Consider the following 17,239-nt stretch of genomic DNA (forward strand, 5'->3'; position numbering starts at 1 on the left):
CCCCGAGAAAAAAAAAAAAAAAAAAAAAAAAAAAAAAAAATCAACAATTTTTAGCTTAAAACAAAGAGAACAGTTGTCCTCTCGAAATTACACGATGGTATCTAATGATTGAAGGAAGATTTGTTTGCTGTATGAAAACAAGTTTAACAAACAGCCAACTTTTTCTAGTTTCTGATAAATTCTGGTGTTGAGTTCCTGAAAAACAATATTTGTTTTGTGTAAAAAAGCAAAAACTACATAGGCATAATTCTTATAGGAAGATCTTTTCCATTAAAGCAGATTTTGAAAACTAGGAATGTTGTTCTTCAAGGAAATTTTCACATTGATGGTGAAGAGATTTTATGTGTATTCCAGCCGTTTTGTAGTCTTATTCAGATCCATGGACATAACAGAGCTCGGCAGAGAGATAAGCTTGGACATATTCTGGAAGAGTTTGCTACCTTGCAGGATGAGGTAAGAGTCACATTCCTTTCGTTCTAAAATTAAGCAATTCACAGACTTTGTCTAGATTTTTAAAAACAATTCTTTGGAACAGTACTTTGAATATTTAATTTTTCATTATGATGAGCTTTTCACTTAAAATTTAATGGTTTCACATACTAAAGAAGTGTTTATAAGAAAAGAATAATTTAGATTAATAAATATCTTAAGTAATTTCTTTGATAATCAGGATAAAATATGAAATGTGTTTAGAACTTTAGTTTTGTACCAAGTTTATATTGTAATAAAATATATTTGTTTTAAAGTTAACTTTTTTTTTTTCTCATTGAGTATATTGGTACTTTTTAGGTATACATCACAGTTACATTCATCATTGGGATCTTGTACCTTTACATGACAGGTCTTGGTTCTTATTTTTTTCCCCATACCCCTTAAAGTTAACTTGTGAACAGCACCAGCAATATTAAGTAATAATTTAACTAAAGACCTTTAGTCATATATTTTATTTTTGATAGATACCAGGGAAGGAACTCAGGACCTTGCACTTGCAAGGCAGTTGCTGTGCCACTGAGCTAAATCCCTTGTCCATCCCAAGTTATGTATTTTTAAAGAGATAACTTTCCAAACACTCTTGTAGTTAAAAAAAAAGACATTTACTGTTATTAAATGTGATCTTTGCATGCAAACCTAATAAAATGCATCTGAAAATATGCATTTGATTCCTTTAGGGATGAGATTTAAATCTTCTGCCCTGTTTTGTTTTGCTTTTTATTTCTTTCTTTCTGTGGTGCTGGTGGTGCTACTGGGGGTTGAACCCCAGGGGCCTTCACACTGAGCTCCATGCCAACCCTTTCTATTTTTTTGTTTAGAACAGGGTCTCACTAAGTTAGAGTTGTCTAGGCTGGACTTGAATTTGTGGTCTTCCCTCAGCCTCCCAGGAAGCTGGGATTATAGGTGGACCCCACCACAGCCAGCTTTTCTGTTCATATTTAAAAATTCTCTACTGCATAAAAGGAAGTCAATATTACATTTTATTTTGATAGGCAGAGAAAGTGGATGCAGCGCTTCACACTATGCTGTTGAAACAAGAACCCCAAAGGCAACATTTGGCCTGTTTAGGGACGTGGGTCCTTTATCACAGCCTTCGAATCATGATACAGTATCTTCTAAGTGGCTTTGAATTGGAACTCTACAGCATGCATGAGTATTACTACATATACTGGTAAGAGAACAGATTTAGTTAGGCTCTTGGTGGTCTGTGAAGTGGATAAGATCTGAGAGAGTGTCTGTGAAATAAACTGATTTCATTTTTTCATTTAGTGTATTTTAGCTTTAGTTATGGGACAGTTGGGAAAATAAGAGCTAGGTCAACTTGAACATCTTTACTTCCAGAATACATGTTTTCCCAGCCATTTTAATATTTATGTAAAAATAAAGTGGTTCCCAAAAGTACGGATTAATTGGAGAGCTTTTATGTGCTTCTGTGGAGAGAAATTAACACATTTTACAAGGTGGGCGTGGTGGTACATGCTTGTAATCTCAGGTGCTTGAAAGGCTGAGGTTGAGGCTCGTGAATTCCAGGCCAGCCTGAGCAGTGCAGAAAACAAGATCCAAAATGATCACTTTGCTCTGACTTCAGTGGCACTAGGTGGTAGATGTATGTACATGACAGACTGAAAGTTCATGTTCTCCTTAGAAGAAATCATAGCCAGGTTAATCACTGGGAGGGGAGCTGATTAAACTTTGGCCCCAGAGCTTTGCTTCAGTGATTTGGGAAGTCAGTGGGATGGTTCTTCCCTTTCACTGGCGAGCAAGCTAGAAAAACCTAGCAGGCAGAAGCTATCAGAATAGTGTAAGAAAACTAATCGTTAATGAATTAAGGATCTTGAATCAGAGTGGCAACTGGCAGAGGAGGGAAGCAGTTTTAAACTAGTGATGGGTGACTTGTGTTCCCTAGCACATCTAAGTTTGGTATATTTGACTTTAATGTAGTTTTCCTTTTAGACTCATTAAATTGAACTTAAAATACATATTCTCTGGAGTCAGTATCAGAGGAAAAAACTAATTCTCTATTGACATCTTTTTTTTTTTTAAAAACAGGGTCTTGCGTAGTCCAGGCTGGCCTCAAACTCAGTCCTCCTGCCTCAGCCTCTGAGTGCTGAGATTTACAGGCATGTGGCACCACGCCCGGCTTGTTGACGTCATTTTTTTTTTTTTGTAATCATGAAAGCCTCAAGAGTTTTTAACAGATAAATCTTAGCAAAATGTGTATTTGAGCAGTGACTATAGTAATACGATCATAGTTACTTGTGTATTTTTCAGTGTTTATAAAGATAATACCAAGTAGCTGTTAGTGGTTGGTTGTTTACATAACTACTGGGGATACATTTTGTTATTACTGTATAGTATATATTCCTGTTAATTTTAAAAGGAGAACATGCTAGAGTTCTTATGAGTTGAAACTAATTGCAAGATTTTTCTCTCCACTTCTCAGATCAAAATACAATTTTGTTATGTCCTTTGTTCATAGAATTAGGATTTTAAACCAGCAAATGTTTAATAGGTACTTTGTTACAGTTTTAGCTACATACATAAGCAATTTGATTTCTTATTAATGAAAGACATTTTAATTCTTCCCTATAAATACTCTTGTAGTCTTCATGTTCTGAATTGCTTTTGATTTTAAAATTACAGAGTAGACACATACAGTTTCCCCAAATAATCTTTTGGGTCTTTTGTGTGTGACCCTCAAACATTAGCGTGTGTCATAATCACTTGCTGGGCTCAGTCCCTATATACCCTGCCTGGGTCAGGAGGTCTAGGGGGCACCAGCCAACCTTTCTAACTAGTTTCCAGGGAATACTGCCACTGGCCCAGAGATGACATTTGAGAACCAGAATATCAGCATTCTAGCTGTTTAGATTGGATTGTGTTTTCACTTTGATACAGTATCTGGTATTTGAGAGGAAAGACAGACCTGAATCCTGTCAGCTAGTGCTTCGTGCCTTTGTGCTTAAGTCAGGGTATCTGAAGACAGAAAGCATTGTTATTTCCTAATAGAGTTAATCTTTCCTCAAGTTAAGGTACAGGTTATAGAGCCTCAGAGTTCATACTGTAGTGGAAAAAAAGTTCATTTATGTATTGTGAAAGAATATTATAATAAATGCTTTTCCTAAATTCAGAGCCAGGAGCTATATTCCCTCCACATGAAGTTACATGCTTTTCTTTGACTAGATAAAGGTTTATTTCCCTTTTTGCCTTAACTGCAAGAAATCATAGTGTTTGGTTTGGCATCAATTCAGCCTAAATAGTGTATGTCTTTGAATAGTTTTTTACTTGATTTAAGATACTATTTTATAATAAATTTTAATATTATAACCTGTCAAACATCTTTCTGGGAAGTCTGGGAATTAGGCATTATATATTCAAACTGAATCATAAAACTGCTTGCAAATCTTTTCTTTTTACATACTGTAAGTAGTGGGCCTTAATTTATTACTGATTATATTACAAAAGATACATATTTTGATATCTTAGGTTTGAACTACTTTTCTGGCTTAGTAGAATATGTTGATTAGTTTATATTTATGAAAGTTAAGCAGCCAATAGAATATTCCTTTACATTTTATTTATTGAATAAACAGGTAAATTACAAGCCTAAATGTTTTTAATTTTTTAGAATGGTTTTGTATAATGCTGTAATTTTTTATCATTTTCTGAATTTATTTGCTTCACTTTACATATATTGTGATTAACGGGCAAAGAATGACCAAAGTGAAATATGTCTTTCTTTTTTTTTTTTTTTTCGGTGTGTTGAGACAGGGTCTCCTATGTCGTTGAGACTGACCTGGAACTCACTGTGTAGCCCAAACTGGTCTTGAACTCATAGGGATCCTCCTGCCTCAGCCTCCCCAGTGCTGGGATTACAGGCATGTGCCACCACACCTGGCAAAATACGCCCTATTATTAAAAAACAGTTTAATGAGCAGCTGTTTGACTTTATGTATATAACTATCAAGTCTTGAAAAGTTTAAAATGTAGAAAGGATAAGACAGTCACTTTTAATCTTCATTTCTTATAAGATTTACTCTGTTACCAAATTGGGTAATTTTTTTTAAGTGCTTAAAGCCTTGTGAAATGTATCCATTTGGGGCTCAAGGTGTGAGCTCAGTGGTAGAGTAGGGGCTTTAGTGGGCTTGAGGCCCTGGTTTCAATTCTCTAAAGAAAATACTGTTATTAGTAGCACATATTGATAAAGCTGTGTTACTTAGTCCCGTTAACTGGCATTCTGTATTCCTTAAGGTATCTCTCTGAATTCCTTTATGCGTGGTTGATGTCCACTTTGAGTCGTGCTGATGGCTCGCAAATGGCAGAGGAAAGGATAATGGAAGAGCAGCAGAAAGGCCGGAGCAGTAAAAAAACAAAGAAGAAAAAGAAAGGTGCTGTGGACGGCTCTTAAATTTAAGAAATTAAGAGCATGAGTGTACTCTACTTTTGACAGCCAAATCGGTAGAGACCTCCTTGTGAATTGTGATGGATGAGTTAGTCATTATAGTATAGTCTTCATCCATCATCCCTTCAGAAATTGAGTCCTGCGTTGGTAATAGGCGTGTTTCTGGTTCCTTTCTTTGCTATTCTGTGTATGAGAGGTTTTTAGATCAAGAATTAGTCATATGCAGCAAGTTAGGTTTCAGAACAAAACAACAGGAGTTGGTTGTCCAGCTGAAGGCTCAGCAGGCTCTTGGCTTGGTCTGGAGCTGTGCTGTTACATTGAGTGTGGGACAGTGACCCACAAAGCTACTTGACTCAGGGTTCAAGACCCGTGACGTGAGAAATGTCTGCTCCCTTAGGGATGGTACACATAATGCTGTGGTCATTCACAATACTGTGCGCTGTTTCCTTAAGATAAACAGGTTGAGTAGATTAGTAAATAATTGTATTAATGGGTTGAGTCTCTGTAAAGTAAATTTAGAGAAGTTTAAAACTACTTCATATGACTTTTAGAACATTAGCTATTTTGAGAACATAACCATTTAGTTTTTTAAGTTGTATTTCATTTGTAGATTTTGGTCACAAGATAAATTTTAGTGGTAGGGGCAACTAAAGTATACAATTAGTAAACAAGCTGGAAGATTAAAGAAATTTTCTTTCCTATGATAATGTAAGAGGCAGGAGGAAAAAGCAATAAAGGTTTTCTGTCTCTCTCAGTTCGCCCGTTGAGCCGGGAGATCACAATGAGCCAAGCATATCAGAACATGTGTGCTGGAATGTTCAAAGTAAGTTGTGGAGTTCTTCATTTTATTTCCCATGTTACTTGAAGGTTACCCTTTTTTCAAGTCTAGTCGTTTCCAACAAGCATTTGAACTATGGCCATGTGTCAGACCCTGTGTCAGTTGGTCCTTGTTTCACACAGGCCTAGTTGATGCCAGACGGTCAGCTGACAAACCTGTGGCACAGGTGGTAAGAGAAGAGCTTATTCATGGAGGGAGGACTGGGGCTTTTTAGGAATGCATAAGGTTCCACTGCAAATTATGTTGGAAAAAGCAGGCATTTCCAGCAGGAACTGAGGACTAATTTAAGTTGTACTTGGCAGTCTAAGAAATGACTAGAAGCAGTTTATATTAAGATGTATGAAGTAAAAGAGGATATTCGAAAAATATGACCTACTTAAATATGTTAGTTGTTCCTGAGAAGCATTTACTTGAAGGTTTCAGAGCTATTGTAAAAGCATGAGGCGTGGAAGAAAAATGTGTACACCTTATACTGTCCCTGGGAAAACAGTGATACAGTGAGTGCCAGAGCTTGAAAATTTTTTGTGTAAAACATAGCACACAAAAATGAATACCAAGAAGCTGTTTATCTCTGTTTCTGGTTGCTGAGCCATAAATTGTTTTTTTTTTGTTGTTGGGGTTTTTTTTTAATTTTGTTTTGTTTTTGGTACCGGGCATCAAACTCAGGTCCTTGTGCTTGCCAGGCAGGCGGCAGAACCTCTGAGCTAAATCCCCAGCCCTCATAAATTGTTTTAACTATACATACATAGCTAGGCTTCTGTTTTCTGCTGTGTGTGACGATGATCGTGTTGCCACGTTGCTTTCCTCCATTTCCGCATTTCTTTTTTCTTTAGACCATGGTAGCGTTCGACATGGATGGCAAAGTACGCAAACCCAAATTCGAGCTCGACAGTGAACAAGTCCGGTACGAGCACAGATTTGCCCCCTTCAGCAGTGTGATGACCCCGCCACCAGTGCACTACCTACAGTTCAAGGTGAAGCTGCACACTGAGGTCACTGTATGATCTTTAGCCTTACACCTTCTTAGAAATGTGCTCGGTACCTTGCCGTCTTGCTACAATATGTAGTCAGAATGACTGGGACCGGTGTAAAAACAGCAACTTGAACTAGTGTGGAAAATATTTGCTTTGATGGATGTACTAGCTAGTCACAGTCATTTAAGTAATGAGATTATGGGATGGTTTATAAGCATTGAAAATTGAGTTAACGTAGAGAAATATAGATGTGCTGAATCTTTGCTTCAGTATCTTAATGTGAATGGATAGTGTAGATTTCTGTAAGAATTAAAAGTTTTTCACATTAAACATATTTTGAATAATGTTCCAACTTGTTTTTAGGAAATGTCTGACCTCAATAAGTATAGCCCACCTCCTCAGTCTCCAGAACTGTATGTGGCAGCTAGTAAGCACTTTCAGCAGGCAAAAATGATATTGGAAAATATCCCCAACCCAGACCATGAGGTAAGACTGGATTCATTGTATTATAATTCTAGGGGCAGGAAACATAACCTTACTACTAGATGAAAGGCAGTTAAAATAACGAACTTTATCTTGTTAGTAAGCAGGACCTGTCATGTTTTTGTCAAGGATCTCAAATGGCTTTGCCAATCTACTCTTAAGTGCTAATTTTGAAAAATAATCTGGTCAGTTAACACAGGAACATTTTCCACTTGACTTGCTTTTAAAGACTTTGAGATACCCAAATAATCTTTGAAAATAGCTTTTGATGTTTTAATAATTTGCTGTATCCTTAAGATTATTTATTGAGATAGTTTTTGTACAAATAATTGCCTATAACAGATACTGTGCCATTTTAGGGAGTATGTCGTGATACCTCTTCCATGAAAGGGTGATATACCAGTATCTGTCAAAACCCACAGAGGCTTAGACCCAGCAGTGCTGTGTTGGGCTTTATCTTCTAGATCCATATGCATGTATAGGACGTGAGGGAAGTGCGAATACAGGTAGAATCGCTGCAGCAGGCTTTGTAGTGCCAAAAAAGGAGATTTTAGTGTTTGTCTGCAGGGGTCTGCTGCGTGAATTGTGCATGCTTCAGTGAGGTGCTCCACAGTCTTTAGGGAAAGGAAGATCTTTATGTACTGTACAGTAGTGGAATGCTTTTAAGGACTTGGCAGTTCTGTGTACTTTAAGATCTGGCCTTCGGGACTATTGATGGATTAGATGTGGGATGTTAGAGGAAGAGAGGACTCGAGGAGGATTTGAAGATTTTTGGCCTTAGCAGCCGGATGGGTTGATTCATGTAGCAAGGCTGCTGGTGAGTGGGAGCAGCTGGCCAGGCAGATGTGGACCTTCCCATTGGGCATGTAAATGGAACTGTCAGGTAGGCAGTTGGATGCCTCTCTGGAGTTGAGAAGGAACTGGTCCTGAGCTTGTTATTCTGGAGACGGCAGTAAGGAGGCAGCACTGGGGACTTCTTGGATTGATGTCTGAGAGGAATCCAGCATTCCGTTCCATTGCTAGTCATGTGTTCTTGGAAACCTTTTAGATACGTGGTAGCCAAAAGTAACGGTAGTCTAAGGACACCAATACCTGCAGGCGTGGTTCTCAGCTCTCACTACACTCATGCACCACTTCAGGGCGAGGTCGTGTGTGGAGAAATGCATTGAGGGCGAAGCTGCTGCTGTACGTCGCTTACGCGAACTAAAGCAGCTCTAGGCGGGGTCTCTCAGAACCACTGTCACACACATACCGTCGTGGTCTGCCACTGACCAGAGTATCACTTCCGGCAGTTCTTTGTGGGGGACGGGACTGTGGAGCAGGAAGGTTTAGAGAACACAGCAAGTCTCCGGCAAAGCCTAATCTCAGTGTCGGTGCTCTGAGTGCCGCCCTCTGCTGCCTGACCCACGAGCGACCCAGTAGCCCTTTCGGGGTCGGAGCTGACTGAAGTGGGGCCGTGTTGGAAGGTGCTTCCTTCAAATGTCAGCGCTGCACTATGCCGGGTTCCCGTCTGTTTCTGTGATAAAGAAAATGTGATCATGAGTTTTCTGATACGACAATTTAATGTTTGTGTTTTAGGTCAGTAGAATTTTAAAGGTTGCCAAACCCAATTTTGTGGTTATGAAGTTATTGGCAGGAGGACACAAAAAGGAGTCCAAGGCAAGTACATTGTTGGGAAATTAGTATAAAATTTAAAATTTTTAATGAGATGCATAAAAAATTAAACACTGAACAAAAATCCTAAAGATTTAGCAGCAAAAATAAAACTTGCCATTTTACCGTGAGACATGTATTTAGTGACTTAAAATGTCTGTCTTCCCCAACTTGGGGAGAAAAAGTTTGTAAAAACCAATTAATGGGAGGACTCTGAGGTATGTAACAGTCACCTAGCTTTGTGAAATTGAACCCCTCAATAATGAAAGCCTTTTTTTATAGTGGCTCAGAAGATGGGATGTTTAGGTTTTCCTTGGTCATGTTTATGCCATCAGGGTAACAGTAGCCTGTTAGCTAGAAAGCAAGTCCCGCCTTGTGAAGGAAGCCAGCTGCTGAGGTACTCTGTCATTATGTCCAACCCTGTTTGTTTACTCCCGTTGTTTTTCTGTGTTTGGCTTCTCTCCTGCCCTCCTTTACTGAGTCTTATCTGACTCAAATGAAAAACTTTGCTGTCCCCTAACCTAATTTGGGCTTTATCCTATAGTATAAGTCCATTTTCCTTTTCTTCTCTGAAGGTAGAAAACAGGCAGTCAGTGTGTTTTCTGATGACCTTCATAAGCCCAGAAATAAGTTGATCACTTTTTCTCCAGGTTAGTTCTTGCCTTTTTCCTGACATTAAATCAGCTTTTTTGGTTTTTGATTTTTGGTTAGTTTTTTGATACAGGGCCTCTTTTGGTGATCCTCTTGCCTCAGCCTCTCAAGTGCTGGGATTATAGGCATGCACCAGCACACCTAGCTAAATCAACTTTTAAATCTTTTGTGCTGTTTTGTATCTAAAAACAAAGAAAACTTTAAAAACAGTGCTTCTTTTTTGCGGGGGAGGCGGTGGTTAGTGGGGATTGAACTCAGGACCTTTTGCTTGCAAGGCTGGCAGCAGAACCATGGAGCTAAATCCCCGGCCAACAGTGCTTATTCTGTTGTGTGATTTCTTGTAGATAACACTGACTTTCCGATTTGTTTACAGGTTCCTCCCGAATTTGATTTCTCTGTTCACAAATATTTTCCTGTTGTGAAACTTGTTTGAGAGACTGAAAACGTGACCACAGAGAGGTAGAACCTACTTTCAGATTCCACTCTTAAGAGGATATATCCATTGGTCTCACCACATAACATGAAGTGAAGTGGGTTTCTTGGATGACAACTCATTATAAAGAATCCTTTTAGTTTGACAGCCTTACATGACATGAATGAAAACTGCTGTTTTAAAGTGGTTTATTATGTTCCATGAATGAAAATGGTCCTACTGAATGCATTGATGAACGTTATATGGTTTTATTACAGATTTAATCATAAATCATTTTTTATGAATGATTGAGTGAAAATAGTATTTGTAAAGGCTAATAAATTTCTTGACAAAAAAAACACACTACCGGATGTGAAAGATAGTACCACTTAAAATGTGCTAAGAGCTGAAGGTGTTTGCTCCTTTACCGTTTTAGTAGTTCATAAATTATCCAAAGGGTTTTTTAAATCATGGGATTTATTAAATCTCATTAAATGAGATTTTTTTTTTTTTTTTTTTTGGTGAAATACATTTAAAAGGATTTTTTGAGATCTCTGAGCTATAAAGGAAGACTAACAGAATTTTAAAAATCCTTTGTTACTTTGGCACCTTTAAAAATTGAACATTAAGTTTGCAGGTGACATTGAAGAGCTAGGAAAGGTCTAACTTAAATGTGGTATGTTCTTTTTTGTCTACTTCATCTTCACTTTAACCCATGCAACATATTCAGGTGAGGGTCTATTTAATAACCTCTGGCTTTGAAATACTAGCTTCAATCCACTTGACCCTGATAGTGCGAGGTGCCAGAGGCCCCTACCCTGTCCTTTTTTTTTTCCTGTCCCTTCTCCTGGGGTTTGTCATGATGCTGTCCAGGTTTTTAGGGCTTTCTATTTTGTCCTCTGTATGGGACAAGTACTATTTGAGGTACACTGGCTTAAGCTGGCTTTATTAGTGAGGCCTGAGATTAGTGACTTTTTTTTTATGATAATGGTTCTGAGATTTAAATTTCTCAGTTCTGATTTGCCACCTTTTCACTTTGTTATTGATGTGGATCCAACCTGTATATGCTGAGCAAGGGTCCTACCACTGAGCTACATCGCTAGCTCCTCGACATATTTCTTGAAAACACAGTACTGAAACGTTAATACTTTGAAGCAGTTAACCTGACAGTGCCTGCCACAGTAAAAAACAAAAAGGCTCCTCTCTTCAGCTAATGAAATAGTCTAGGCTTCACTTCCAAGAGTGGTTAACTCTTGCCTTAATCAGAAATAGCCAACAGGCAGCCTGAAACTTTAGAACTCAGAAGTCTTAGAGAAGGAGCTTGAACTAGGAAGAAATAAAGCATGTGCGTGTTGAAAAGGAAAACAGCACTGTTTGTGGTTGGTGTTTTCTAAATGCTTAAAACAAAAAATGGCAAAGGAATAATAGGAAATAAGCAATAGAAGAAACAAAGAATCAAATGAAAAAGCAACAAGAATAGTACAAAGATCATTGACATTTAGCATATAACCAAGAAGAGCCTGAGGCAAGTTAGGAAACTCCATCCCTGGGGCCAAGATAGGAAATATAAAATACCTGTCCTTTAAAGCAGAAATCAAACAGCAAAACCACCTATATGTATCAGTGCAGCTGTTCTGGCACTTTCTAACTGCAGTGTCTAAGTGGATCAGCTACTGCAGATGAATGTTACTGAGTAGTGCTCTGGTAACTAAGAACAGCCATATTAGTTTTTGAAGTGGATCTTAAATCGCCCTACTGTTAACTCTTTATCAATTAAAAAGTAGATTTATTAGTATATGTTACTGATAGAATCATGTGCTTTCTTCTAAGTAGCTTTTTAAGTTTTTATTAGTGTATGTTACTGATAGAATCGTGCTTTCTTCTAAGTAGCTTTTTAAGGGTTGTGTTTCTTACAGTAGGTTTGTAATAAGAAAATACAGTGATCCATACCTCAGTTGTTGAACGGCTCCAACCTTGAACTTTCCATTACTCAAAACTGCAGAGTTTGAAAAAATCTGCTCAGTGTTCATTACTTTGCTTGATAGTCAAACTAAAAACCCAAACTTGAGAAGAACCTACACAGGCTGAGTGAGTCAGGTGGAGTGTCTTGCTGCAGACACAAACTAGTGACGCTTCAGCCCAAGCAGCACTCTCACCCAGACAACACACAGTGCTTGTATTACTCTGTTACAAGTCACTGTGCCTTTTTTTAAACTTTATTTGCATAAATTATGGTCAGTGTGGCTCCAAAGAAAGTTAGTGATATCAGCAGTAAAGCTAAGAGGAAAACTGTGAGAACTATGATGGAGTTAAGTCATTGCAAAATGTATTAAAGTCCTAGAAAAATTAATTTATAAGTGTATTTGGGACCTCAACCAATTATTTGGTTTCCCATTATTATGGGAAAAATATGTTCAGTTCTCAAACTTTTTGTTGTTTGAACATGAATTGAGAATGTATTGAGTTTGACAACAAGGGTGTTACTATAATTGCTCTTTAGAACATTTAAAAACATCTATCACTTAAGGTACTAAACAAAAAAGAAAAGGAAGATACTTTGGCCACAGAGCTTATAATCTTATGAAGAATGCAGACAAAGAAGTACATATTTAAAATGCAACACAATGTGTGCTGGTTGCTATAGTCTAGGTCAGTCGTGGTGAACCTGTGGCACACGTGTTACTGTGTTTTAAGACAAAAGATGTTAACGTATGAGTTGTTTTTTCTAAACTAAAACCTCAGTATTCAGGTTTAACTGCAGTGCTGGCACTTGGCAATAAATGAGTGTGTTGTCGGTTGCAGTTTGGGTGCTCATCTCTAAAAGGGTCACCATCACTGATGCAGCTCTTGAATGTCCCCAAAAGACCCAAGTGTTTACAGGCTTTGTCACCCGCTGGTGGTGCTGTGGGGAGGTAGTAGGGCCTAGTGAGAGGACGATAGGTCACTGGGGGATGTGCTGTTGGACTTGGGACCCTCACGTCTTTCCTGTCATTTTGCTTTCTGCCTGCCGGAAAGTGAACAGGCCTCCTCCACCTCATAGTCCTGCCATGATGTACTCTGCTGACACAAACCCAAAACAGCAGGGCCAACTAACCATGTACCATACTTGAAATCCTGAGCCAAAATTAACCTTTACTCCTTTTAAGTTGATTATCTGAAGTAATTTACTATAGTAACAGAAAGCTTCGTGTGGGTATAGGAGAATCACTTCATATTGAACTTCACAGAGAAAGTCACCATCTTCCCTGAGTCCTGTGGGTTCAAGGGCTTTGGCATAGGATGTGCCCAGATCTGGAGGCAGAAGCCAGGCTAAAGCACCTGGACCTTAGTCTCCTATTGGTGGATATCACTGTAGGCTTTTACGCAGGGAAGTGATGTGATCAAATCATATCTGCTTGCCTGAGATTGGTTCAGAACAGGGAAAGAGCGGAGGCAGGGTTGCCAGTGAGAATGTTCGTAGGGACAGTAGTGGAGAGGCTAGAGGAAGTGGATGGAATTAGATGTTTCAGAATTGACAAATGAATAGGTTAAGTTTGTTGTATGAGAACCAGATAACTCAATTTTTTGTTTTTGTTTTGCTTTGTTTGGCTCTAGCAGCTAGAACAATGAAGTGGTCTTAAACGTGGAAATGAAAGCTTTGCTTGGGTGTTGCAGTTGAGTGGAAATGATGCCAAGGCCCTGACAGGTCCCAAGAAATATGCTTGGGATGGCCCAGTTGTGAAAAGTGCGCCAGGGAGGGGGAGGCCATTGAGGTGACAGAGAAGGCTAAAGTGCCACTGTTTCAGTTTCTCTGTCAGTTCACTGTTTTGTTTTCACATGACAGTTTTCTGGCCAAGACGATATAAATACTGATCAAAGAGCACCCTCTCTGATTTAGGGGAGAGGTCTTTGCTTTCCTTTCTCTCCTGACTGCTGCTGGTCACTGGAAAAGCCTTCAGGAGACTTACAGGAAAGTAAGCACAGTGCACAGACACAAAGGCCAGTAACAGAAAAGCCAAAATGGGCCAGGTAGACTTGACAAGTGAAGGTTGTTGGTAACAATAGAGAGTTGTGCCCCGCGCGCACACACACACCCGCCCCGCCCCGACTGAGCTAAATCCCCAGCCCTCAGGGGCTGGAAAGTCAGATGAAGCAGAGTGGAGTAAAGCAGTAGAGACAGTGAATACATTCATACTTGAGTCTCAGAGGAGCTAGTACTGGTACGTTTATGAGAGATCACAGTGCAAACCTGATCACTTTACAGTGTACACCTGGTCTACCAAGAGCGCATGGCCCTCTGCCTTGAGCCTCTTGTGGCCACTTTCTTGGGATCCTTCACGTGTCAGCTGAAGTGCCACATCCCAGGGAAGACTCTTTCTTCTGTTGGTTAGACAACCATTTTATCTTCCAAACCGCAGTATGAATTTGAGAAGAGGGACCTCATCTTGCTAGAACTTGACGCAGTGTGAGTTGACTAAGTAATACCTGCCCACTCAGGGTCATGGATGTTCGTAAAGAAGTAAAAACCTATCTTGATGGCAGTGAGCCATGCTAGCTGGGAATTTTAATAGAGAAGTTAAAACAAAGTCCTTAGGAGCTTGGGACCTAGGGAGAGATTCCTACCCCATAGTAAGAACAAGATATCTGGAGGCCTGGCAAAGTAGAATCTGATGAAAAATGGTCAGTTTGTCCATTATTTGCATTAGGTGTTGTCTACACTCAAGTTGTTGTATCAGAGGCAAGCGAGAACTGGTTCTAACAAGAACTAATGTGCTCATTTACAATGTAGGGGTTTTTCTGTAGTCCACTGTGCTGTCTTCCACTTAAAAAGAGTCAGGTTTTGGTGGATGATGTAATTCTCTGAACTAGAAGCAGTACTTGTGCTTCCTTTTAGTTTATATTTTAAGAAAGTGGTGCTTTCATTTGATCACCAACATGTCTCCTGTTGACTTCTGGGATAACTTAAATGAGCCCCTCTCAAATAATCAGAGCAAGGAGAAGGTTCTTTACAGGAGAAAGTGTAGCTGTGGACTGGGTTGTGTTCACAGGATTGATCTTAAGTGTGAAGCAGCAGTTCTGGTGAGTCGTGATGCTCAGGTAAATGTTTTCCGGCTGGGAAGGCAGCTCATGAGTAAGGTGTTTACCTAGCATGTGCAAAGCCTTGAGTTGGATGCACCCCTCCACTGGCAGTGAATGTTTTCCTTTTGAAAGAGGCAGATGTGGTCGCCACCCTGGAGATCCCAGTATTGTCATCTGGCCACATCTTTGAAAGGCAGATTAGTAACACTCAAGCTTATACCAGAACTCTTCCTCCACACCCCAGTATACCTAAAGGCTAAGTTGAAAGCAGCATAGCTAATTTTTACTTATAGTGATATCCTATCGTATCCCAGGAAAGATTTAAGGCAAACCACAATTTCCACAGTGTGACAGGTGACTCTTTAGGGATCTAATGGTGTGAAGGGAAAACAGCTAAAAACAATGAAAGTTTTAAAAGTTGAACAAATGGCGTACTTTATTTCTCAGCAGCTTTACACACATTAAACATGAGGTGAATACTTTACTGAGAAAGCAAGAGAATTCATGTCAGCACTAAGACCAGGACACAAAAGGAGAGTAGAGAACAACTTAAGAGAAAGTCTATAAAGGTACTTCCATACTTTCTTTAGTTGCCTTTTCAGTGGACAAGCTGAATCTTAGACGCACATGAACATGCACGTTGGAGACTGTCACGTGAATGAACACACGGGCCTGCCTTTGTGGACCGCAGGCCAGAGACTGCACCCTCTGGGGAGGCCAGCCCTGCAGCCAGACGCTCTGGGACCTTCGGGCCCACTCTCCTCCAGAAGTGAGGTGGTTACCAAATGGTCCCGAAGATCAAGCCATCAGCGTGACTCACAAGTGGGAAGAGTCTATTTAGCATCAGTGTGGAGAATCAGGTCAGACCTCGCTTTCATTATTGCCAAACTGTGATGAAGCAGTCATTGTCAAAATTAACATCAGCCTTGGGTTTTTAAATCAGTTTTATGAGTTATTTACCAGATCTAACTGTGTAAACACAAAGATAGACATAGCATATTTTGCCTTTCTAGACATTCCCATTTCATAACACTTTAGCATCGAGCAACTTGTTTCTTTTACCTTGATGATAAAGGGGGTACAGATCTGTCCTCAGTGCTGTCACGGCGCTGGGCTCTGCCATGGTTATGCCACAGAGGATGCCAGCTCTGTTTTGGCCCCTGTTGTCAGAAGTCTAATTCAGTCATTGTTCCTCTTGATCACATATACATAAGAGATTTCGCTTTGCCCACGCATAGGCAAAGTAAGCAAAGTAACGCTCAAATTGTAAATCAGTAGTGTCTCATAAAAATGACAAAGCTCGTTATACAAGTAGTCTTAAAACTGCTGCTAACGATGTCTGTGCTAACAGTCAGTGCTTGGGGCCATGTGTGGTCAGTCGGGAGGAGGGCACAGGAGCAGGAGTGACAGACAGGCTGGCACTAGCAGCAGGCGAGGACTGTGGAGAGGACTCGAGAGGGAGCCAGCCAGACCAGGGTCTGCACAGCCCATCTCCTCCCTGTCAGATAGGCTTCTTACAGCCTGCTAAATACAAAATTAGATTCCAGAATAAAGAAGCTCCACTGTCGCCATATTGGAAGGAGAGCTTGTTCTCTGTTAAGTGACCTTCTCATGAAATACTTGGTAGCCATAAAGCTTTGACAGATTCTGAGATCCTGTTACAAAGAGTACCCCTGAAATACTGTCCCTGTTTGTTGCGACAGTTCCAATTTTCTTACAGAAAGTACATACTAAACTCACACAGTCATCTTTAGATGTACACTTTACTTAGTACATTACACAGCTTTGGGTACTCAGTCAGTCATGAATAGCTTGTAGTGATCTGTTCAGTCCTGACAATGAAGTATGCGATACCAGTTTGATTCAGAGTGTATGATTCCGCTTATCTCGCTGGTCAAGTAAATTTATGATGTTTCTCTTCTTGGCATTAAAAACTAAAAAGGAAGAAAACAAGTATATAATATTCCAGTTTTAAATACTTTTGAGAAACCAGCCAGGCAGGTACTATTTCTCCTGAGTTTCTGGAAACTGTCATAAAAGGACTATATTACCATAGCAACATGAAATTAGCATTGTATGGCCAACAGCATAGCACAGAACAAAGCTCAGAAACCTAAGAGCTCAGTAATTATTTCAGACTGAAGAGAGACTGCGACCTGCTGTGTGCATACTCGTGGTATACATGCTGCCTGCTGTTCCATGTGCCAGTTATAGACCTGCAGTGTGCGACTTCCTTTGTCTTTTACATAGAGGACGTAAAAAAAAAAAAAAAAAAA

The 17,239-nt window shown here is 39.6% G+C and overlaps 2 protein-coding genes across 8 annotated transcripts in view; one reads left to right on the forward strand and one right to left on the reverse strand.

Annotated features, from left to right (window-relative positions):
• The window catches only part of Naa35 (N-alpha-acetyltransferase 35, NatC auxiliary subunit), a 75,618-nt gene extending 59,686 nt beyond the window's left edge, over nucleotides 1-15,932 (forward strand). For 4 of the 6 annotated variants that reach the window (XM_010605511.3, XM_033758797.1, XM_033758798.1 and 1 more), the window contains exons 16-23: nucleotides 355-453; nucleotides 1,485-1,663; nucleotides 4,744-4,880; nucleotides 5,650-5,717; nucleotides 6,566-6,706; nucleotides 7,070-7,192; nucleotides 8,768-8,848; nucleotides 9,178-9,580. In XM_010605511.3, coding sequence (XP_010603813.1) covers nucleotides 355-453; nucleotides 1,485-1,663; nucleotides 4,744-4,880; nucleotides 5,650-5,717; nucleotides 6,566-6,706; nucleotides 7,070-7,192; nucleotides 8,768-8,848; nucleotides 9,178-9,333 — 984 coding nt within the window. In that variant the 3' untranslated portion in view covers nucleotides 9,334-9,580. Of the gene's footprint in view, nucleotides 1-354; nucleotides 454-1,484; nucleotides 1,664-4,743; nucleotides 4,881-5,649; nucleotides 5,718-6,565; nucleotides 6,707-7,069; nucleotides 7,193-8,767; nucleotides 8,849-9,177; nucleotides 9,581-9,866 lie in introns of those variants that run through there. The other 2 variants (XM_010605512.2, XM_010605513.3) reach the window with 2 other exon arrangements.
• The window catches only part of Golm1 (golgi membrane protein 1), a 51,395-nt gene continuing 41,612 nt past the window's right edge, over nucleotides 7,457-17,239 (reverse strand). The window contains exon 10 of one of the 2 annotated variants that reach the window (XM_010605515.3): nucleotides 7,457-8,705. In XM_010605515.3, the coding sequence (XP_010603817.1) occupies nucleotides 8,683-8,705 (23 nt within the window). In that variant the 3' untranslated portion in view covers nucleotides 7,457-8,682. Of the gene's footprint in view, nucleotides 8,706-15,384; nucleotides 16,898-17,239 lie in introns of those variants that run through there. The other variant, XM_033758814.1, reaches the window with a different exon arrangement.

The sequence above is a fragment of the Fukomys damarensis genome, unplaced genomic scaffold (assembly GCF_012274545.1).
Source record: "Fukomys damarensis isolate Sample0158 unplaced genomic scaffold, DMR_v1.0_HiC HiC_scaffold_4, whole genome shotgun sequence".
Classification (NCBI taxonomy): domain Eukaryota; kingdom Metazoa; phylum Chordata; class Mammalia; order Rodentia; family Bathyergidae; genus Fukomys; species Fukomys damarensis.